We start from the raw sequence: 23,020 nt of genomic DNA, 5'->3' as shown, positions 1-23,020 counted from the left end.
ACCGAGAACGCACATATTTAACAACTGTAACACACATCAAAATCCGCCTGATATCATTAGTTTGAACCCAAATATTGATTAAAATATGGTCCGTTAAACAGACAAAACATATATATTTTTTTACAGCCTACTATAATGTAGCTTGCATCTATCTGACATAAATGGTTTGGCATCAAACAATTGTTTTCACTATAAATATCACACAGGATGTCAGTGGTTCTGGGAGTAACCCTGCAGTCCACATAATAAACAAGCGAAAATAGATGATTAAGGATTCAACTACTGTATATAACTTAGGTTGGCAGATCATGCACAAAGAAATCCTTAAAAGGTCATATATTAAAATAAAAGATGATTCGTTTCCCCAATTTCTTTAAAATCACTTTTCATAAAAACTCAAAACAATTAATTTTATCGGTTTATTAAACTAAACAGATTTCAAAGAGCATTGCAAAACCAGAGAGACTCTCAGACCTGGTTAAAACAGCTAAAAAAGTATAATTAGACTCAAGTCCCTGAATATTACAATTATACGTTATGAAATACAAATAGAACTCCCTTATATTTCAACAACAAACCAAAAAATACAGCAAATAAAATTTGAATAACATATTCAGAATAATTAACATAAAAGTTATATTTTTCTTTGTCTTACATTTTTGAAAATGAAGTAATTGCACGTTAAATGATCAGACGATACATTGTAAAAAATTTAACTAATAGAACAGTGGTTTTGGAAATATAGGAATCTGATTCAGGATGCAGTTGCGACGTCTAAAATAAAATTTTAAAAAGTATTTAGCTACTTTTAACCTATCTGATGAAATAGAAATGAATATATTTGCATCGTTTGTTAAAATGAACAACATACGTAATTCATTACATACAAAACACATGTAAATGTATACTTCCTATTTTTGACGTCATACCTTGAAACATACAAAACATTCTGAGAAGGTGAAGGGACTTCTGGGATTTGACATGTTGTCTTTGGTGTTTCATGATGATTCTTATCTCAACATAAATAATGTTTCTATGAAAGTTAACCATCTACACGGCAGTAATGAAACACGTTCAGAGGTTATAAAACACTTGCATTTTTTGTCCATCCGGGTTTTGTGTTTAAAGGGATACTTCTGGATTTTGGCAATGAAGCTCTTTATCTGTTTCCACAGAGTCAGATGAACTCGTGGATACCAATTGTATGTCTCTACATGCTAGCAGATACCATAGACTTCCAGTCATTGCGCTAACGCTAATTTCCATTGGCTCGTGAAACTACCTCTAACTTTCTTCATAATGGACACAGAGCCATACAAATGGTATCCATGGGTTCATCTGACTCTGGGTTCAGTAGATAAAGGGTTTCATCTGACTCTGGGTCAGTAGATAAAGGGTTTCATCTGACTCTGGGTCAGTAGATAAAGAGCCTCATCTGACTCTGGGTCAGTAGATAAAGAGCCTCATCTGACTCTGGGTCAGTAGATATAGGGGTTTCATCTGACTCTGGGTCAGTAGATATAGGGGTTTCATCTGACTCTGTGTCAGTAGATATAGGGGTTTCATCTGACTCTGTGTCAGTAGATATAGGGGTTCATCTGACTCTGGGTCAGTAGATAAAGGGATTCATTGAAAAATCCCGAAGTATCCCTTTAACACTGTAATAACTTATTGAACTCTTTCTGGCTATTTCTTGAAACACCATATAAAACTGCAATGGTGAACTCAGCAAAATATCAATAATGACAACAACAATAAAGACAACAACAAAAACAACAACAACAAAAACTAGAAATAGTATTGATAGTAGCCACAAATACATTCCACTTGATTGCCGTCGCTTCCTTCTGTTTTTCCGTTCCTCCATCCACGGGAAAAAGAGTTAGTCAATAACAGGTAGTTCTCTTCACAAGTCTATATTATCCACAGTGAGCTGAGCTAAGCTGGGTCCAGGCCCAGGACCCGGTCCAAGTGAACTGTGGTCTAGCTAGCTCACGCCTGAGACAGAGCACACCAGGAGTTCTGTGGGGCGATAGACGCAGGAGTGAAGGGGTAGTCCTCATACTTGATGTCCACATGTCCTGATCCTGCACTGTCCAGATGTGATGAAGCCTTCAGAGAAAGAATTAGATATGTAAATGACAGAGCACAATAACAATAAGGCCTAGGAACTAGGATCTTATGTGGGCTAAAATTAAGTGAACATCAAATATGGAATTCTCATTACTGCCACATAATGTTTGGGCAGTGAACATTGAAAGCGTATCATACGGTATTCGTTGAAGATAGTACTGTAGCAGTGAAAGGATCCTGGAATACAGAGGGCTTACCTTGGACATAGAGGCTACGGCCTGTCTGGTGTGGGGGGAGGGAGCCATGTTGGGTTCACTCTTTACAGGAGAGGCATGTTCTGAGACAGACTGGGAGAACGGGGAGCTGGTGCCTGATGCTGACGACCCTCCTGAAGAACACAGACAGATGGGTGAGTGACAGGTACAAATAGGATCAGACCGATATAAGATATCAATAGGATTTTATATGGGCCGGTTCTTCCGCTCCCTTCTCTCTTACACACAGATGCAAACTTTCATCAACCTGACTAAACATCACACATTCTCTCTCCTTTCCGTTTTTCATTCTTACCTGTTGAGGTTTTGGACTTCGGCATCTTAGGTTTCCGTTTCCTTGTCTGAATGCTTTCCTTCTTCATGGCCATTGGTCTGGGGATCTGAGAGGAGGAGGAGGAGGATGAGGAGGAGGAGGAGGATGAGGAGGAGGAGGAGGAAGAGGAGGAGGAGAGGACAAGAATTTAGATCCAAGTTGTAACAAAGGAAAGCTTACCTCGAACACACACTGACCCCTTCTTCCCACCTGTATCTTTTGATGAGAACAACCACAATGACCTTGGTAAGATTTCACACAAATAATATGCTGCCCACACTGCACTGCCAGGCTGCTTAGGGTTGGTTATGTGACCCACACTGCACTGCCAGGCTGCTTAGGGTTAGTTACGTGACCCACACTGCACTGCCAGGCTGCTAAGGGTTAGTTACGTGACCAACACTGCACTGCCAGGCTGAAAGGGGTTGGTTACATGACCCACACTGAACTGCCAGGCTGCTTAGGGTTAGTTACTTGACCCACACTGCACTGCCAGGCTGAAATGGGTTGGTTACATGACCCACACTGAACTGCCAGGCTGCTTAGGGTTAGTTACTTGACCCACACTGCACTGCCAGGCTGAAAGGGGTTGGTTACATGACCCACACTGAACTGCCAGGCTGCTTAGGGTTAGTTACTTGACCCACACTGCACTGCCAGGCTGAAAGGGGTTGGTTACATGACCCACACTGAACTGCCAGGCTGCTTAGGGTTAGTTACTTGACCCACACTGCACTGCCAGGCTGAAAGGGGTTGGTTACATGACCCACACTGAACTGCCAGGCTGCTTAGGGTTAGTTACTTGACCCACACTGCACTGCCAGGCTGAAAGGGGTTGGTTACATGACCCACACTGAACTGCCAGACTGCTAGGGGTTAGTTACGTGACCCACACTGCACAGCCAGGCTGCTTAGGGTTGGTTATGTGACCCACACTGCACTGCCAGGCTGCTAATGGTTGGAACGTGACCCATACTGCACTGCCAGCCTGCTAAGGGTTGGTTACGTGACCCACACTGCACTGTCAGGCTGCTAAAGGTTGGTTATGTGACCCACACTGCACTGCCAGGCTGTTATGGGTTGGTTACGTGACCCACACTGCACTGTCAGGCTGCTAAAGGTTGGTTATGTGACCCACACTGCACTGCCAGGCTGTTATGGGTTGGTTACGTGACCCACACTGCACTGTCAGGCTGCTAAAGGTTGGTTATGTGACCCACACTGCACTGCCAGGCTGTTATGGGTTGGTTACTTGACCCACACTGCACTGCCAGGCTGAAAGGGGTTGGTTACATGACCCACACTGAACTGCCAGGCTGCTTAGGGTTAGTTACTTGACCCACACTGCACTGCCAGGCTGAAAGGGGTTGGTTACATGACCCACACTGAACTGCCAGACTGCTAGGGGTTAGTTACGTGACCCACACTGCACAGCCAGGCTGCTTAGGGTTGGTTACATGACCCACACTGAACTGCCAGACTGCTAGGGGTTAGTTACGTGACCCACACTGCACAGCCAGGCTGCTTAGGGTTGGTTACATGACCCACACTGAACTGCCAGACTGCTAGGGGTTAGTTACGTGACCCATACTGCACTGCCAGCCTGCTAAAGGTTGGTTTTTAAAGCAGCATTTTAGACAGGTTTTTCTCCAACATGTGTCTGTATGGTGTGTGCATGTGTGTGTGTGTATGTGTGTGTGTGTGTGTGTGTGTGTGTGTGTGTGTGTGTGTGTGTGTGTGTGTGTGTGTGTGTGTGTGTGTGTGTGTGTGTGTGTGTGTGTGTGTGTGTGTGTGTGTGTGTGTGTGTGTGTGTGTGTGTGTGTGTATGGTATGTGTGTGTGTGTGTGTGTGTGTGTGTGTGTGTGTGTGTGTGTGTGTGTGTGTGTGTGTGTGTGTGTGTGTGCGTGTGCGTGTGCGTGTGCGTGTGTGTGTGTGTATGGTGTGTGCGTGTGTGTGTGTCTGAATGGTGTGTGTGTGTGTGTATGGTGTGTATGGTGTGTGTGTGTTGTCTACCCCATGTAGTTTCATGTACAGGCCACAGGCGTTGCAGACAGGCTCTCCCTCCGCACTGCGACGCCACAGCGTGGTGGTGCTGGTGTGACAGTTGGTGCAGCACAGGCCGGCCCGGCGAGAAGTGGTCTGCTACACACGGAGAAGACAAGCTGTCAATAACCACACTATTCCATCACATAACTCAAAACATTATACTGAGAGATAATTGGACCAAGGACAAGTCCAGCTGAAGGTGACAAGTGTATGTTTAGTGTTAGATGGCCAGTCGGCCCCTGGTGGATTGTATTGACAGGTGTTGGGAACTAGCACCTTAAAAGGATAGTTCAGACCCCCCCCAAAAAAATGTTTTTCTTGCATTGCTGACTCCATGGACTCTGTCGTATAATGTTATTTTTAGTTGTTTATAAGATGTGATCGATTTTGGGGGGGGTAAACTACCCATTCGCTGTAAGTGAAGTGCATAGTGTCCATGATGAGACCAAACATGTAGTGTACTGCTAAAGACATGAGAAATGTTTCACATAGCACTGGGCTGAGCCCTCAGTACACCTGGCTGAACCCTCAGTACACCTGGCTGAACCCTCAGTACACCTGGCTGAACCCTCAGTACACCTGGCTGAACCTGCCTCGCCTCTCTGTCTATCAGCTTGTTATTTGGACACAAGTGAGATTTCTCCGCAGAAACACACAGTAGTTTTTGTTCTCTCGCCTAGTACAGATCTGGCTAAAAACAGACAACCCAAGGGCAAGGTCACTGAAGGACAAATAAAAACAGAAACAGGCCAGGCTGAGCTGAGCTGAGCTGAGCTGAGCTGAACTGAGCTGAACTGAACTGAGCTGAACTGAGCTGAACTGAGCTGAACTGAGCTGAACTGAGCTGAACTGAACTGAGCTGAGCTGAGCTGAGCTGAGCTGAACTGAGCTGAGCTGAACTGAGCTGAACTGAGCTGAACTGAGCTGGGCTGAGCTGAACTGAGCTGAACTGAGCTGAACTGAGCTGAACTGAGCTGAACTGAGCTGAACTGAGCTGAACTGAACTGAGTTGAACTGAGCTGAACTGAGCTAGGCTGGCCATGGTAATTCACAGCAGCTGCTGGCTCTGAGAGGCTGGTTCCTGCCTGGGAAAGAGACAGTCTACTACACTGACCTTCTGAAGGAACAGACTGGCCCTCTACCTCACACTCTTGTTCCTCCAATACCTGGGTTAATGGGTTGGACGAAGAAGAAACTACTATCTGCCTAAGACGGTTTTTCTCTAAACCAAATCAATACATTTAGTGACCAAAATATTCTTAATTAAACATCAATACTGAAGTCCACATTGACTATTGTAAAATATACTGTATATGTGAATAATAAGACAAATTCAATCAATCAATCAAATGTATTGTATAAATCCCTTTTTACATCAGCAGATGTCACAAAGCGCTATACAGAAACCCAGCCTAAAACCCCAAACAGCAAGCAATGCAGCGGCAGAAGCACACTGACCTGGAAAAACTCACTAGAAGGCAGGATGAAACCTAGGAGGAAACCTACCTAGAAGTTATGTTACCTTCATACACCTTTTATGAACATACAAATAACGCAATGGTGCTTACCAGGCGTTTCTGTGGTTTGATGAGCGGTCTGTTGATTCCGTTCATCTTGTGGTACAGTCCGCAGGCATTGCAGAGATAGTGCCCGGTACCATCCCGCCGCCACAGAGGAGTGGAGATGGAGCCGCAGTTTACGCACTCGCGCCCTTCTCCCGGGAACTCCTCTGACATGTCTGTAATATGATGCAGCCGAATTATAGAGTTTTAATATTATCTGGAGCCTAGGTGGTGTTGGGTTGGTTGTAATGTAGGCTGTGTCACATGATGAAAAACATGAACAGGGCTGAAAACTAGCTATGAAAATACCCATCGTCATCACCTTGAGTTAAATTGCATTATTCTGTAAATTTAAACATAATATTATTTCCAAGATACTTTAGTAAATTGAGAGTTTATAGACGATGGCATACAATTTAGGCCTATTGTGTTTGCAAGTGCTATGTGTGTGCCTATTTTGTATATTGGGTAAAAATGTTGTTCTTTGGTAGGTTTTGTATTTTTTGGATACATTGAAATCATGTAAAATAAATTATGAATCCAGACATGAAGGACATAAGTTAAGACATCCTTGATGTTTGTTAACACAGATCAGTGGACAGAACATGCCAGCATGTTTGATGTTTGTAAACCTGTATTGGTGGACAGAACATGCCATCATGTTTGATGTTTGTAAACCTGTATTGGTGGACATAACACGCCATCATGTTTGATGTTTGTAAACCTGTACTGGTGGACATAACACGCCATCATGTTTGATGTTTGTAAACCTGTATTGGTGGACATAACACGCCATCATGTTTGATGTTTGTTAACCTGTATTGGTGGACATAACACGCCATCATGTTTGATGTTTGTAAACCTGTATTGGTGGACATAACACGCCATCATGTTTGATGTTTGTAAACCCATATCGTGGACATAAAGCGCCAACGCCTGAAAAATGTTCCCTCCTCTTAGCTCGCTCGAGAGGAATTTAAAACCCTCTTCTGATGAAAAGAGAACTAAACCGAATGTATCAATATGGAGAGAGGGTCACAGACGTATCTATTAGGGCGGCTTGCTGGCGGGGCACAGGACGCAGACGGTGGAATGTTAATGGGGCTCTATCAGTGTTACGGATCAAGAGGTCCCCATATCATTCAAGCTACTGACAATCCACGGCCTCCTACAATTAATCGCTAGTTTCCTTATTCACATATTGAAATAGCATAAATAGATAAAAACAACAACAGTAACATTGATAACAATAATAACAATAGAAGAAAAAAAAGTTACAATAATGACTGTTTTTATCATGCTAAATGTCTTATTTTCCTTATGCGTAAATGTGCCATGAGATATCAAAGTGCCATATCGAAAATATTGACAACACAGTCTAGTGAACCAGACTTGGGGTAGATATCTAAACACACACACACACACACACACACACACACACACACACACACACACACACACACACACACACACACACACACACACACACACACACACACACACACACACACACACACACACACACACACACACACACACACACACATACACTTATCGTTAAGATTCAACAAGTTAGCAAATCGAATAACTGTCGATCCAAAATAAATAAAAAATAACGGAATATTTTCACCGGGATGAAAATTCGTTCCTGTTTGATGTGAAACGAAGTAATAAAGAAACATATAGTGTGTATTGTTAATAACACGGAATGCGCTATGGCCTAGAAATGAACTGCGTCCTTATATCCATGCAACAGGTGAAAATACCACTTCAGAACATTCTGGATTTTCGACCATCAAAGGACGTGTTGACTGCTTACTGAACGTGTATCTTAGAGCCATTTCCAAATAGGCCTTTCTGTCTGATCAAGGCGACAATTGGACGGTTTCCACTAGTGAGTGTGTATTGATCATCAAAACACTAGAAAATAAAACGGACTGTTGGTTGGGATTCAATTAGCACCTCAATTAACTGGTTTTAGCGACATCTCTTTTAAACAATGTGTATTGTGAAAGCTGGTAAAGATCTATCTTTATTGAAGGTTGATTGAATCACAGTGACTGAGTACAATCGATGGGAGAATTAACCACATACAATGGGACTTCTCAATCGCATCCATAAATACCTTTAGAAAGAACAAGGCTATACATTGTGAGATCAGAGCACGGGCCTCTGTAAGCCTTCACAGACACACAAACGAATAGCCTCATTAGCAAAAGTTATACAATTGAAAAATAACTGTTATAAAAACAGTTTTTCCCATTATAATTGTGAATTATCCACAACTTTTAATCTTATTAAAATCGTATTAATATTCATCAAAATATAGGTCTACATATTTTGTCTGCCTATATGCCATTACAGGGTTACTAGGCCTGGGATACACATTTAATGATGTTCCTTTCTGTTCATTATGTGCTATATATTTTATTCGTGGCCTTCACCAATTACGTACACCATTACACATACACAGAACAAAGAGACATTATTAAGTAGGATTACATGATTTGATATTACAAATTCCCTTCTGTTTTAAGAGGAAATGTCAGACAAAAATCAAAGACTGTTACATACCCAAACTGGACCTTCTCCCAGACAGGCAACCTTGTCGTCCCTGAAGACTGATCATGCCGCTGTCAAAGTGGCCAGGTGTCCAAGAGGTCGACATCTCCGGGCTCATATACGCGTAGGGACTCGAGTACGATCCTCCAACTGACCGCACTAAAGTGCTGCCATAGTGGTCAACCCGACCACCGTTACTAAGCACTAGCTGATTCTGGTAGGCTGTGTCCCTGCCGTTATTGCTGCTTACTGGCGGGCTGTGAGAGTAGGAGAACCCGGGGAGCGGATGGGGGCTGCCCGGAATGAAGGACGAACTGTCTGCGCCAGACTGAGACCAGCCGTGATGCCCGCCGAGGCCCTGAGACTGATGGGCGGACTCGCATGTTTGCAAGTACGGCAGGGTTTGCAGCATAGCAGGCACCCTCGTAGTGGGCACGTAGACTGGGGAACTCGCCGAAGGGTGAATATAGTTCCCTGCATCGTGTGCGTATGGGGACTGGTTGGATGACATAGCAAGGCTTTGGTACATTCTTACACCGTATACTCGTCCTATTTGGAAGAATATGGGTTTTGACTCCTGGGACAAAGTGGGTGACGTAAAGACACTATCACGCAGCTCCTAGGACACCTTGAGTCGTCGGCGATTTTTCGTTATCCAGTTCGCCGGATAATAAGCAAATAAATCCGTTCCTGTATGAAAGGGACATACCACAATCACCAAAAGTGTCCTGTAGCGGAGAGATGGAACCCATAGCACTAATTACAGAACAAACATCGCCCAGCTACAGTTAGACCTGGGACATAGCCTGTTCTATATCTACTATCGTCATATCTTGTAAAATACGCTCCTTTCCCATTAAAATAACTTTCGTTATTATTTCGGTAAATCTGTGGACAATATCACGAATTATGCCTAAACTAAACGGGTAGTTAGGCTTTAGAAATAACATTAAAAATAGAAAACAAATTGATCAACATTCAACAACAAGAGTAATATATTATTTGTATCGCTCTTATTGACATGTAATGGATTAAAATGACACTAATGGTTTCCCATATCTTTACGTGTAGATATAACAAACTATCAGCGACCCCCAGCTAACCTGAGGATCACTCGTGTTGCACCTTTGTAATTAAATCATAACAGGAACCTAATCTAACACCACAATAGATAGGCAAGCCATATCTGGGGTGCATATATTTCTAGCAATAGTAATGCGAAACAGATTAAAACGTTGATAGCAGGAGGAATACAATTTCATCCAAGAACTTGTGTATTATCTTACCAGATAAGAACGGTTGGGTGATAAAGTCTGTTTTCCAGAGGAGCAGATTCAGCAGCGCTTTGTGCAAACTTGTTCACTCAGAGAGACTCAACGAAAGTGACTGAGGCTCCCACAAAGATGTCCAAAATACCTTTGTGCCGAAAAGTTTACGAGGAAAAAAATATTTCTTACTTCCCGGATGGTCTAAGCCTCTCTCTCTCTCTATCACTTCTTCGTAACTGAAGATAGTTAACGTCGCTGATAATTGCTGATATAATAGAGCTCTGATTAGTTCTCTGCTGGAAAACTTTACTGGGAGTTATTTGTACGGACTAGACCACGTGACGCACAAGGTAGGACTCAGAAGTTGGAGGAGGAGAGGGGCAGAGGGGGGGGGGGGGGGGGGGGACAAGCGTAAGACCAGCTTTAATTAATCGTATCTGAAGAAGATACCCACTTTTGCGGAATTTGCTGTGCTTTATTTTTTACAATTAACATAAGTTAAAATTGAAAGATTCACGAAATTGTCACAGTTCCTTCTGAAATGTTAAGGTTGTTTTAAAATGATTCAACCCAATAAATTATTTGATACTTCTATTGTAACGGACAACAAAATAGAAAGGATAAATAAAACACCGAAAAGTTAACAGACACTGCAGGTTTGCCTATTTTTTAATACAACAAAGATCAACACGGGTCAAATTTACGCAGCACATCTTCTTTTTAGATTGGTCATCATTCAACCAGTGCTGTGTGTTTTGAAACGAGTCACATATAAACTTAGCTAAATCAGAGCTTGCTGTACAAATAATGTCTCCTCTGAGAGGGAAAGCTATGCTTGTTTTTTTAGGATCAGATATGAGAATGAGAATTCTATAAAAACAACGAGGCGATAAGAGATACGACCAATAACTTGGCATGATGATAGAACAATTATCACTTTAATTATAGACATTTGTAATTATTGTCAGTTAACGACTGACTCCACCTCCACGAGAAAAAGTTATATCTATATTCTGAAATGATTATCGTTATGATTATGACGGTTATCAAGCAGTCCTAATACCTCAAGGCAGAATCTAACAAATACTGCCACTAGCATCGCGGTATCTCACTGTAACTTTCATTACTAAGGATAATAAAACTGTCCTTAAAATGGGCTAACTATGATAATTACATTATTATCACGCTGTGCTTATGTTATTATGTATTGCTTGTATAATGTGACAAAATGGTAGCTGTACTTGCCGTGATTATGATTCAATTATTACATTGTCAAATGTTAATTTGATCTGTGTTTTTGTGCACATGATACTTCAAGAAATAGGGTCTTATAAGCCCACGTGGGCTGTGCACCAATCGGTGTATGACACGGAACTAAAATAAATGAATGAATCAGTTATTACTGTGAGGAGTATTATTAGTCGTACGCTAGGCTTAGAGGTAGTCTAGTTGGAGTTGGAGTTGTATTAAAAGTATAATAGCAGTATTTCGATACCTTCGCACTTATCCGTAGACTATAATTCATATATAGGCCTAGTGAATGAAGGCGAGGCAATAACATATATTATTTAAGTAGGCAAGTCAGTCACGAAGACATTTTTATTTTCAACGACGGCCTAGGAGCAGTGGCGTAACTGCCTTGTTCAGGGGAAGAACGACAGATTTTTATCTGGCAACCTTTCAGTTACTGGCCCAACGATCTAACCACTAGGCTACCTGCCTAGGTTTAAATAAATCCCGATAATTTACATCACGTTCGGTTTTACTTTTGTGTAAAAAAAATAATTGTTGGTCCTTGTGAAAATTAGTTATGATATTTTCTGAACCAGATTGTTTCTGGTTTTTTTTCCCCCCCGTCTTGTGTTTCGTCTCAATGTTTACTCTTCGACACAGCTGATCGCAGTCGCGGATGATAACGAGGTGTAAAACGATGACGTTCTAAACTGTCGAGTCACTCCTCCTGCTCCTCAGGAGCGCAGAGAGCTGTAGGAGACAACCAGGGAACGCTCTAATGTCTGTCTTCGACTCAATACGTGTATTTTCTTTTATCACCGAGGAGGGTCCAACGACCTGTGACTTGAATCACTTTGTTAATTTTCTACAGTCGTCTTTTAATTAAGGATGGGTTTGGTCGTCTGAATGTCTGTCATCATAGGCCCTATTCACACTACGAGATATGAAGGCGCGTGATGAGCGGGGTGACAAAACGTCATTTTACTTTTCAATTCAAATGACATACTTGCCTTACCTTTTGTTGTGGCTGGCAACGCGACATTCATGATCCTCAGCTCACATACGTTTTAGTGGCCACTAGCCAGTAGGCACAAACTATTCAACAATGACAAAAACTGTTATTCTAGAACATATTACAATATTCAATAATGCAACAATTCACAAGCATGCATGTACAGATAATTAAAGGGTTTATTTTCCAGTCTTGTTGTAACATTTGTAACACAACATTAAGGATTGGTCCTTTCATTCGAATATAAAAGTACAGTAGGCCTACCTTACAACCAGGCTTTATTTTATCACTATAATGCAAATAATTAAAAGTGGTAAAAGAAAATTGCTACTGAAAACGTGGGTATAAGTGAACTCACCACAACGAGCTGTTTTATATGGAAACCATACCCGCCTCAACGAGGGCCCGGAGTTGGTTAGGTTAGCCTACTACCATATCAGGGGAAAACCCCTACGCCTCAGGAAAACAATCCCACTCTGGGACCTGTGGTGCCACTTTTAAAATCACCACACAATGTTCCAAATAAAATACATATCCTATTTTTATTATCTACAGTTAACATGTTTCTGGTGGTGGGATGTGCTCCCATAATGTAGCCGGCAGTTACTACAATAATGGCAGAATGTAACAGACTGTTACTGCAATAATGGCAGAATGTAACAGACTGTTACTGCAATAATGGCAGAATGTAACAGACTGTTAGTGCAATAATGGCAGAATGTAACAGACTGTTACTGCAATTTAAGGTAAACACTAAATAATACAAGTCTCAAATATTAGGATAATGTCTATACATTTCAGCTGTTTCAAAAACATTGCTCTGCTTTTACCATTTATACTGTAGGAGTGTTGGCTCAATGTAACAATTCTGTTTACAACGTCCTGCTTCAAAGGGGGCCAACTGTCTGGACGAGCGTCGTGCGTCACCTTCGGAGGTAGAGACGTAGCAAGTACACACGTTTACATTACAGTAATATGTGTTGCCGACGAAGAGACTCATAGAATAGACCTTTACTCCGAGCATGTGATCCAGGTGACGAATTCGCCACCAATCAGTGTTAAAACAGCTCAGTCTGTCAACATTTGGAGATTTCACTGAATGCCTGTCATCAGGTTGACTCTGGAAAACGAGGTAGAATAGTATAGCAAGTATGTTTTTTTAAATTTTATTCATGGTATTTTGACTATGGCAAAACAATGTTCATTGTTCATTTATATTCGATTACATTTTTTTTCGTAACGAGTTCATCTGAAAAATAACACGTATCAATGGTTTGAACAAAGGGTGTGTAATTGTGATACTCTTGAGACAGACTCGTCAATGCATTGCATGACATATTAACGAAAACATGCTGCAATGTGTGGGATATTAACTGTAAATGGTCATGTGGAGCATGCAAGACAGTGTGATTGTGCTTGATTGTTTTATCAATTTTCACGACTGCTAATGATAGACAAATTGAAATATTTGATATATTTCATTAGGTAATAGGCCTATTTATAACGCTTCTATTCTAACTTGCCAAATCAGTATTCCGTACAGAAAAACACATTTTGTGTGAGTCAAAATATGTATATAAACAATTTTACTTCTCCAGCTAGAAAAACGCAATCTGAGTTAGGCTATACTTGTAACCACAAAAATATTAATACATTTCACATTGTTAACGGAATTGCTTTTAGGCTACTATTAAAAAATATAAATATAAATGTATTGTAGGAATAAACAACACAACTCCCCTTATCATTTTCCTTTCGATGTATTTGTTCAATTGACAAAAAAAAGTTTATACATTTCAGGGCAAGTGTACATTTTCGCGGGTGTCACTTTCAGCTAACCAATATAGCTAATATATTTTATCTCTTATTAATCTATTCTCCTTAACGATTTATAACAAATGTGATTGGACATGTTGATTAGATAAAAGCAGGCCCATTACAGGCCTGCTCACACAGGTAACCATTACGATGCCAAGCAGATAATATTGATTACTCAATTTCGATAGTTATTGTTGAAATTCAACAATATACAAGAAAATAGGAAACGACAAGATAAGACGAAGGCGTACTTTTAAAAGAATGGTCTTTATTATTTACAGTGAGTAGAACTCTTTGCAGTAGAACATTACGTCATCAAATACATCGGATAAGATGACAATTGTTCCTGTGACCCTATAGCGAAACTTGAACCTACATGCCCCTTTCTCCCCTTCTATTATTCTTCGGCCTGCAGCTGTCATAATCCTAATATTTCACCGACAACCAAACGGGCGGGTTAATGCGCTGTGTAAATCTCCTCTCACACTAGAGAGGCTGATAGGACTCTTATGAATGAGGTGCCTCGTGAGGCCTGCTCCGCGCGAGCCTCATTATACTTCACGCTGCTCCAAACGGGTCGGTGAGGGGGCCGTAGAGCACTCGATCTACCCCGTCCCCGGTCAGTTTCAGGTTACCCTGTCCATGGTCAGTCCGGTCAGTCTCTGGTTACCCTGTCCCTAGTCAGTCTCTGGTTACCCCGTCCCTGGTCAGTCTCTGGTTACCCTGTCCCTAGTCAGTCTCTGGTTACCCCGTCCCTGGTCAGTCTCTGGTTACCCGGTCAGTCTCTGGTTACCCTGTCCCTGGTCAGTCTCTGGTTACCCGGTCCCCGGTCAGTCTCTGGTTACCCCATCCCTGGTCAGTCTCTGGTTACCCGGTCAGTCTCTGGTTACCCCATCCCTGGTCAGTCTCTGGTTACCCCATCCCTGGTCAGTCTCTGGTTACCCCGTTCCCGGTCAGTCTCTGGTTACCCTGTCAGTCTCTGGTTACCCTGTCCCCAGTCAGTCTCTGGTTACCCCGTCCCTGGTCAGTCTCTGGTTACCCTGTCCCCGGTCAGTCTCTGGTTACCCCGTCCCCGGTCAGTCGCTGGTTACCCTATCCCTGGTCAGTCTCTGGTTACCCTGTCCCCGGTCAGTCTCTGGTTACCCCGTTCCTGGTCAGTCTCTGGTTTCCCCGTCCCCGGTCAACCTCTGGTTACCCCGTCCCCGGTCAGTCTCTGGTTACCCCGTCCCCGGTCAGTCTCTGGTTACCCCGTTCCCGGTCAGCCTCTGGTTACCCCGTCCTTGGTCAGTCTCTGGTTACCCCGTCCCCGGTCAGTCTCTGGTTTCCCTGTCCCCGGTCAGTCTCTGGTTACCCTGTCCCCGGTCAGCCTCTGGTTACCCCGTCCCCGGTCAGCCTCTGGTTACCCCGTCCCCGGTCAGCCTCTGGTTACCCCGTTCCCGGTCAGCCTCTGGTTACCCCGTCCCCGGTCAGTCTCTGGTTACCCCGTCCCCGGTCAGCCTCTGGTTACCCCGTCCCCGGTCAGTCTTTGGTTACCCCGTTCCCGGTCAGCCTCTGGTTACCCCGTTCCCGGTCAGCCTCTGGTTACCCCGTCCCCGGTCAGTCTTTGGTTACCCCGTTCCCGGTCAGCCTCTGGTTACCCCGTCCCCGGTCAGCCTCTGGTTACCCCGTTCCCGGTCAGCCTCTGGTTACCCCGTTCCCGGTCAGCCTCTGGTTACCCCGTCCCTGGTCAGTCTCTGGTTACCCCGTCCCTGGTCAGTCTCTGGTTACCCCGTCCCTGGTCAGTCTCTGGTTACCCCGTCCCTGGTCAGTCTCTGGTTACCCCGTCCCTGGTCAGTCTCTGGTTACCCTGTTCCCTGGTCAGTCTCTGGTTACCCCGTCCCTGGTCAGTCTCTGGTTACCCCGTCCCTGGTCAGTCTCTGGTTACCCCGTCCCTGGTCAGTCTCTGGTTATCCCGTCCCTGGTCAGTCTCTGGTTACCCCGTTCCCGGTCAGCCACTGGTTTCCTCGTTCCTGGTCAGTCTCTGGTTACCCCGTCCCTGGTCAGTCTCTGGTTACCCCGTCCCTGGTCAGTCTCTGGTTACCCCGTCCCTGGTCAGTCTCTGGTTACCCCGTCCCTGGTCAGTCTCTGGTTATCCCGTCCCTGGTCAGTCTCTGGTTACCCCGTTCCCGGTCAGCCTCTGGTTTCCTCGTCCCTGGTCAGTCTCTGGTTACCCCGTCCCTGGTCAGCCTCTGGTTTCCTCGTCCCTGGTCAGCCTCTGGTTACCCCGTCCCCGGTCAGCCTCTGGTTACCCCGTCCCCGGTCAGCCTCTGGTTACCCCGTTCCCGGTCAGCCTCTGGTTACCCCTTCCCTGGTCAGTCTCTGGTTACCCCGTCCCCGGTCAGCCTCTGGTTACCTCGTCCCTGGTCAGTCTTTGGTTACCCCATTCCCGGTCAGCCTCTGGTTACCCCGTTCCCGGTCAGCCTCTGGTTACCCCGTCCCTGGTCAGTCTTTGGTTACCCCGTTCCCGGTCAGCCTCTGGTTACCCCGTCCCCGGTCAGCCTCTGGTTACCCCGTTCCCGGTCAGCCTCTGGTTACCCCGTTCCCGGTCAGCCTCTGGTTACCCCGTCCCTGGTCAGTCTCTGGTTACCCTTTCCCGGTCAGCCTCTGGTTACCCCGTCCCTGGTCAGTCTCTGGTTATCCCGTCCCTGGTCAGTCTTTGGTTATCCCGTCCCTGGTCAGCCTCTGGTTACCCCGTTCCCGGTCAGCCTGTGGTTTCCTCGTCCCTGGTCAGTCTCTGGTTACCCCGTCCCCGGTCAGCCTCTGGTTACCCCGTCCCTGGTCAGTCTCTGGTTACCCCGTCCCCGGTCAGTCTCTGGTTTCCCCGTCCCCAGTCAGTCTCTGGTTTCCCCGTCCCCGGTCAGTCTCTGGTTACCCCGTCCCCGGTCAGTCTCTGGTTACCCCGTTCCCTGGTCAGTCTCTGGTTACCCCGTTCCCTGGTCAGTCTCTGGTTACCCTGTCCCTGGTCAGTCTCTGGTTACCCCGTCCCTGGTCAGTCTCTGGTTACCCCGTCCCTGGTCAGTCTCTGGTTATCCCGTCCCTGGTCAGTCTCTGGTTATCCCGTCCCTGGTCAGTCTCTGGTTATCCCGTCCCTGGTCAGTCTCTGGTTACCCCGTCCCTGGTCAGTCTCTGGTTATCCCATCCCTGGTCAGTCTCTGGTTATCCCATCCCTGGTCAGTCTCTGGTTATCCCGTCCCTGGTCAGTCTCTGGTTACCCCGTCCCTGGTCAGTCTCTGGTTACCCCGTCCCTGGTCAGTCTCTGGTTATCCCGTCCCTGGTCAGTCTCTGGTTACCCCGTCCCTGGTCAGTCTCTGGTTACCCCGTCCCTGGTCAGTCTCTGGTTATCCCGTCCCTGGTCAGTCTCTGGTTATCCCGTCCCTGGTCAGTCTCTGGTTATCCTTAAGCACGTATTTGTTATTTATGTCCATTTTAGTAATGTTCCGTTTCTCTATACACCATGGAGAAATGGTCTTTTGATTAATGCCTTTCAACTTTGATCATCTACAAATTTGTTGCCACTGTCATTTGTGGCGTACATTCTTTCGCCTTGAATGGAATTTCAGGGTTTATCTTCATCTTTTATATTACCCTAGAGAGAGCTCAGGAATTTCCAGAGGTATTTATTGTCTATGAATGGACGGATTAGTACAGTATAGTCAATTGGAGAGACACCAAGACATCTGCAGCATCTGAGGGCTAGGGAGGTCCCTTTGGAGTGTGTGTGTGTGTGTGTGTGTGTGTGTGTGTGTGTGTGTGTGTGTGTGTGTGTGTGTGTGTGTGCGTGTGCGTGTGCGTGTGTGTACGTATGTGTGCGTGTGCGTGTGCACGTGCGTGTGCGTGTGCGTGTGTGTACGTATGTGTGCGTGTGTGTGTGCGCGTGCGTGTGCGTGTGTGTACGTATGTGTGCGTGTGCGTGTGCGTGTGTGTGTGTGTGTGTGGCTGTGAGCATCATTCAGTACACCCACTGACCATTTCTCCAGATGCTAGTTTTGTGCAATAATATTTACTCATGTCCGAATCTGTGTGGTTAATAATGTGGCTGTGGCTGTCCGAAGATGGTTTCTGTGTGATGTGATTGTTGTATGGTTGTCTGTCCGTGCGTCTCCCTCTGTGCCTGGCTCTCATAGTCTTGGGGGGAACAGTGAAGCCAGGATGGCAGGGGCTGGTCTTCCTGGGGAATGTGGTGTAGGAGTCAGCCTAATCTACAGCATACAGAGAGGCTGGCTCCTGTCTGCCTGTCTGCCACTTCCCTATCTGTGTGTTTTTCATTTCACACTGTCATTCCCTATCTCTACTGCAGTACTGGGGTTCAGCAGGGCTCCACACACACACACGCACGCACACGCACGCGCACGCACACGCACACGCACGCACACACACTCACGCACGCGCGCGCACACACACGCGCACACGCGCACGCGCGCACGCGCGCACACACACACACATACACTTCTTTACCCAATTATACACAGACCATACATGTATCACATGCTGTACTATCTATACAGTACACGTCATACATAGAGATTATGCAGATATCACACACATGTCATTGTCTGAATAATTGTGTGCATCGGATAAACAGGTTGCGGATGTAGAAATATTGAGACACAACATCATGGTCTCGTTGGCTTAAACGTTACATTTCAGCACAACATCATGGTCTCGTTGGCTTAAACGATACATTTCAGCACAACATCATGGTCTCGTTGGCTTAAACGATACATTTCAGCACAACATCATGGTCTCGTTGGCTTAAACGTTACATTTCAACACAACATCATGGTCTCGTTGGCTTAAACGTTACATTTCAACACAACATCATGGTTTTATTGACATACAGTTTTTTTACAATCACGTTGGCACTAATTTTGGAACCTTGATGTCATTTTTCAAAACTCTAGACACAAAACTCACAACCGATGATCAAAATGCAAATTTTTCAAAACTCTAACACTTTTTCCAATTGCTTGGATACAATACACATATAAGATCATTTGTTCATTGAACTAAAATCACCTGTTCAAAATGACACAACTTATCATCAAATTATTACCATTTCAGAATCAAATTCACACATTACATCTGAGATGACTGTCTATTCATTTCATTACAATGATCTAACTATCAATTGATACAACTGCTCAAAATGATAAGTAACTGTTGCATTATTCTTAATGCGTAGTTTTATGGAAACTGACAAACAATATTCCATGTTTAGATCATGAAAGTTTCAGGATAACGAGATCCATTGACACCAATTTCCGTGGAACATGAACCAATTGGACTACATTATCTATGGATGTAATATTTCATCATCATTCTTTATCAGACACTGTTTCTATGGTCCCATGTACCACTTTTCCAGACCATGTTTTCAGATTTGACATTACTGTACACCGGCCACTTTATTAGGTACACCTATCTAGTACTGGGTAGGACCCCCTTTTGCCTCCACAACAGCCTAAATTATTCACGGTGTTGTACGTTAAGAGATGCCCTTCTGCACACCACTGTTTTAAACAGCCGTTATTTCAGCATTTGTGGCCTGTCTGTTAGCTTGAATGAGTCTGGACATTCTCCTCTGACCTCTCTCATTAACAAGGTGGTTTTGCCCACAGAACTGCCGCTCAGTGAATGTGTTTTATTTATCGCACTATTCTCTGTAAACTCTAGAGACTGTAGTGTGTAAAAATCTCAGGAAGGCAGCTGTTTCTGAGATGCTGGAATCACCATGTGTGGCATCAACAATCATACCACGGTCAAAGTTGCTTAGATTACGCATCTTGTCCGTTCTAATGTTTGGTCGAACATCTAAAGCTCTCTACTCTATATACTCTATATATTGAGTTGCAGGCAGCCACATGATTCACTGTTCGAATGTAACCTTCCTTGATGAGCTAAATTAGGTCTGTAGAGCAGATGGCATGACCTATGTCATTGTGTGGGATAATGTCAGGTTCCACCATGCTCAAATGGTGCAAGCGTGGTTTCAGGCCCATCCACAATTTACCACCCTGTACTTACCCCCATACTCTCCTTTCCTAAAACCCAATTGAGGAACCCAATTGAGGTATATTGTAGGCGCCCTCACGAACAAGCCACCCTTCTCCAGGCCATGGATGACGCATGCAATGACTTCCCGGCAGACCAGTGTCAGGCTTGGATTCGCCATGCCAGAAGATTCTTCCCAAGATGTTTGGCTAATGAAAGGATCCACAGGATGAGAACCTGTGGCCAAATCCACAAGACAGGTTTGATGGAAATATATAAGTACAGTAATCATCCCTTTGTTTTGCTTTTTACAGTAAGCCAGGTGAGGAACACTGCAGTTGATGTTTTACTGTAGTTTTTTTCTTTTTTTGTAGCTAATTATTTTTGCTTTGAGTCAAAGAAACCTATTTTGTGATTTTATTGCATTTCATCAATAAATGTCATATTTTGTTCAATGATTCCACTGTGTCTGTAGTATTCTCTCTACTAGTCCTTTTACAGTGGTGTATTTACGTGTAGTAGGAAAATGAAACATGTGTCACATATTTTGTACTACAATATTTAATGATTGTACGAACTACACAGTGAAACTATCGGTATCTTGTGTGTGGGTGATCTAAATTAATGTTCCTATGGTATTTCATGATAAATTAGTTATTTGAACCAATGGTTCTGCAAGTACAAGGTTTCGTTAAAGATATGAATGCACAATGCAATGTTTTGAACATTGTGGTAATTTTTCAAAACTCTAGACACAAAACTCAAAACGGTCATCACCTGTAACACAAGCCTGTGTTACAGACGGCTCTTATTTATCCAATCGGCTGTTTTGTGTTATGTGAAAACTTGTTAGTATTGGGCCTACCTCTCTTCTCTGCTCTCTATCCTTTCAAACATCATCACCACAGTCCCATAAAAAAGCCAATTTACACAGATGACAGAGATGACAGAGGGCCTGAGCAGGTTACAGAGGGCCTGAGTAGCCTGAGTAGGTGACAAAGAGCCTGAGTAGGTGACAAAGGGCCTGAGTAGGTGACAAAGGGCCTGAGTAGGTGACAAAGGGCCTGAGTAGGTGACAAAGGGCCTGAGTAGGTGACAGACAGCCTGAGTAGGTGACAGAGGGCCTGAGTAGGTGACAGAGGACCTGAGTAGGTGACAGAGAGCCTGAGTAGCCTGAGTAGGTGACAAAGGGCCTGAGTAGGTGACAAAGGGCCTGAGTAGGTGACAGACGGCCTGAGTAGGTGACAGAGGACCTGAGTAGGTGACAGACAGCCTGAGTAGCCTGAGTAGGTGACAAAGGGCCCGAGTAGGTGACAAAGGGCCTGAGTAGGTGACAGAGGGCCTGAGTAGGTGTCAGAGAGCCTGAGTAGCCTGCGTAGGTGACAAAGGGCCTGAGTAGGTGACAAAGGGCCTGAGTAGGTGACAGAGGGCCTGAGTAGGTGACAGACGGCCTGAGTAGGTGACAAAGGGCCTGAGTAGGTGACAAAGGGCCTGAGTAGGTGACAACGAGCCTGAGTAGGTGACAGAGAGCCTGAGTAGCCTGAGTAGGTGACAAAGGGCCTGAGTAGGTGACAGAAGGCCTGAGTAGGTGACAAAGGGCCTGAGTAGGTGACAAAGGGCCTGAGTAGGTGACAGAGGGCCTGAGTAGGTGACAGAGTGCCTGAGTAGGTCACAGAGGGCCTGAGTAGGTGACAGAGGGCCTGAGTAGGTCACAGAGGGCCTGAGTAGGTCACAGAGGGCCTGAGTAGGTCACAGAGGGCCTGAGTAGGTGACAGAGGGCCTGAGTAGGTCACAGAGGGCCTGAGTAGGTCACAGAGGGCCTGAGTAGGTCACAGAGGGCCTGAGTAGGTCACAGAGAGCCTGAGTAGCCTGAGTAGGCGACAGAGGGCCTGAGTAGGTGACAGAGGGCCTGAGTAGGTGACAGAGGGCCTGCGTAGGTCACAGAGGGCCTGCGTAGGTCACAGAGGGCCTGAGTAGGTCACAGACGGCCTGAGTAGGTGACAGAGGGCCTGAGTAGGTGACAGAGGGCCTGAGTAGGTGACAGTTACATTGGCAGGTAAAGTCCCAGATCTACAGGATCAACATGTATCAGATGTTTAGACCAGGGTTTCTAAACATCTTAAACTTTGGGTCGGGAGCCAAGGTTGGGCCCTGGGCATGTGAGAGGTGGGTCGCGAGTTATGATATTACATCTATAATCACACACTATTTCTTCTTCATTTGGATAGTTGGAGGCCGATTTGGTTCACGGCAGGACGGACTATTTCTCATTTGGGTCTCGAGCTGAAAAAGTTTAAATAACTCCTGGTTTAGACAACAGTAAATATTCTGAAGCTATTTGGCTAATAAGGCTCTTGAAAAAGATAAGGTTTGGGGTACACTCTTTGAAAAACATCCTGACCTATGGATTGCAGCAGTCTCACATAGGGAAATAATGCCTGCAAGAAGAGCCCTGTGGCTTCAGGCTATTCGGCGTGGGAGAGTGGGAACCCAGTGTCCAAGTAGCTATTGGTGTGGAAAACATTTAATCAAAGGTTAGACATTTAACTTGTTTAGCATAGTCCATGTGTAAGTTCAATCACCCCTCGTAGCTGTAGTCCAGTTGTTTGTCCTAGCTGTAGTCCAGCTAGCACTCACTAACTCCTGGTTGCACCGTCATTTTTTAATACTGAACCTTTATTTAACTAGGCAAGTCAGTTAAGAACAAATTCTTATTTACATTGGCGACCTACCGGGGAACAGTGGGTAAACTGCCTTGTTCAGGGGTAGAACGACTGATTTTTACCTTGTCAGCTCGGGAATTTCATCAAACAACTTTTCAGTTACTG

The 23,020-nt window shown here is 44.8% G+C and overlaps 1 protein-coding gene across 1 annotated transcript; it reads right to left on the bottom strand.

Annotated features, from left to right (window-relative positions):
* Positions 1-405: 405 nt before the first annotated feature.
* Positions 406-10,393, bottom strand: LOC139543039 (transcription factor GATA-5-like). Its single transcript, XM_071349148.1, has 7 exons — positions 10,118-10,393; positions 8,844-9,521; positions 6,276-6,445; positions 4,675-4,803; positions 2,644-2,728; positions 2,331-2,461; positions 406-2,112 (listed from the first exon to the last, which is right to left on the bottom strand). The coding sequence occupies exons 2-7, from the start codon at positions 9,358-9,360 to the stop codon at positions 1,993-1,995; spliced, it is 1,152 nt and encodes a 383-aa protein (XP_071205249.1). The 5' UTR covers positions 9,361-9,521; positions 10,118-10,393; the 3' UTR covers positions 406-1,992.
* Positions 10,394-23,020: the final 12,627 nt, after the last annotated feature.

The sequence above is a fragment of the Salvelinus alpinus genome, chromosome 17 (genome assembly GCF_045679555.1).
Source record: "Salvelinus alpinus chromosome 17, SLU_Salpinus.1, whole genome shotgun sequence".
Lineage (NCBI taxonomy): Eukaryota > Metazoa > Chordata > Actinopteri > Salmoniformes > Salmonidae > Salvelinus > Salvelinus alpinus.
Note: the sequence above shows the minus strand (reverse complement) of the source record. Positions and strands in the feature narration are given on the sequence as shown.

What these genes read in the sequence shown, in the direction of transcription:
- LOC139543039 (XM_071349148.1), bottom strand. Translation starts at nt 9,360, where the DNA reads ATGTACCAAAGCCTTGCTATGTCATCCAACCAGTCCCCATACGCACAC. An exon ending in TGTACATGAAACTACATGGG is followed by an intron (nt 2,729 to 4,674) that starts GTAGACAACACA and finishes TCCTCCTCTCAG; the next exon opens with ATCCCCAGACCAATGGCCAT. An exon ending in CCGTAGCCTCTATGTCCAAG is followed by an intron (nt 2,113 to 2,330) that starts GTAAGCCCTCTG and finishes CTTTCTCTGAAG; the next exon opens with GCTTCATCACATCTGGACAG.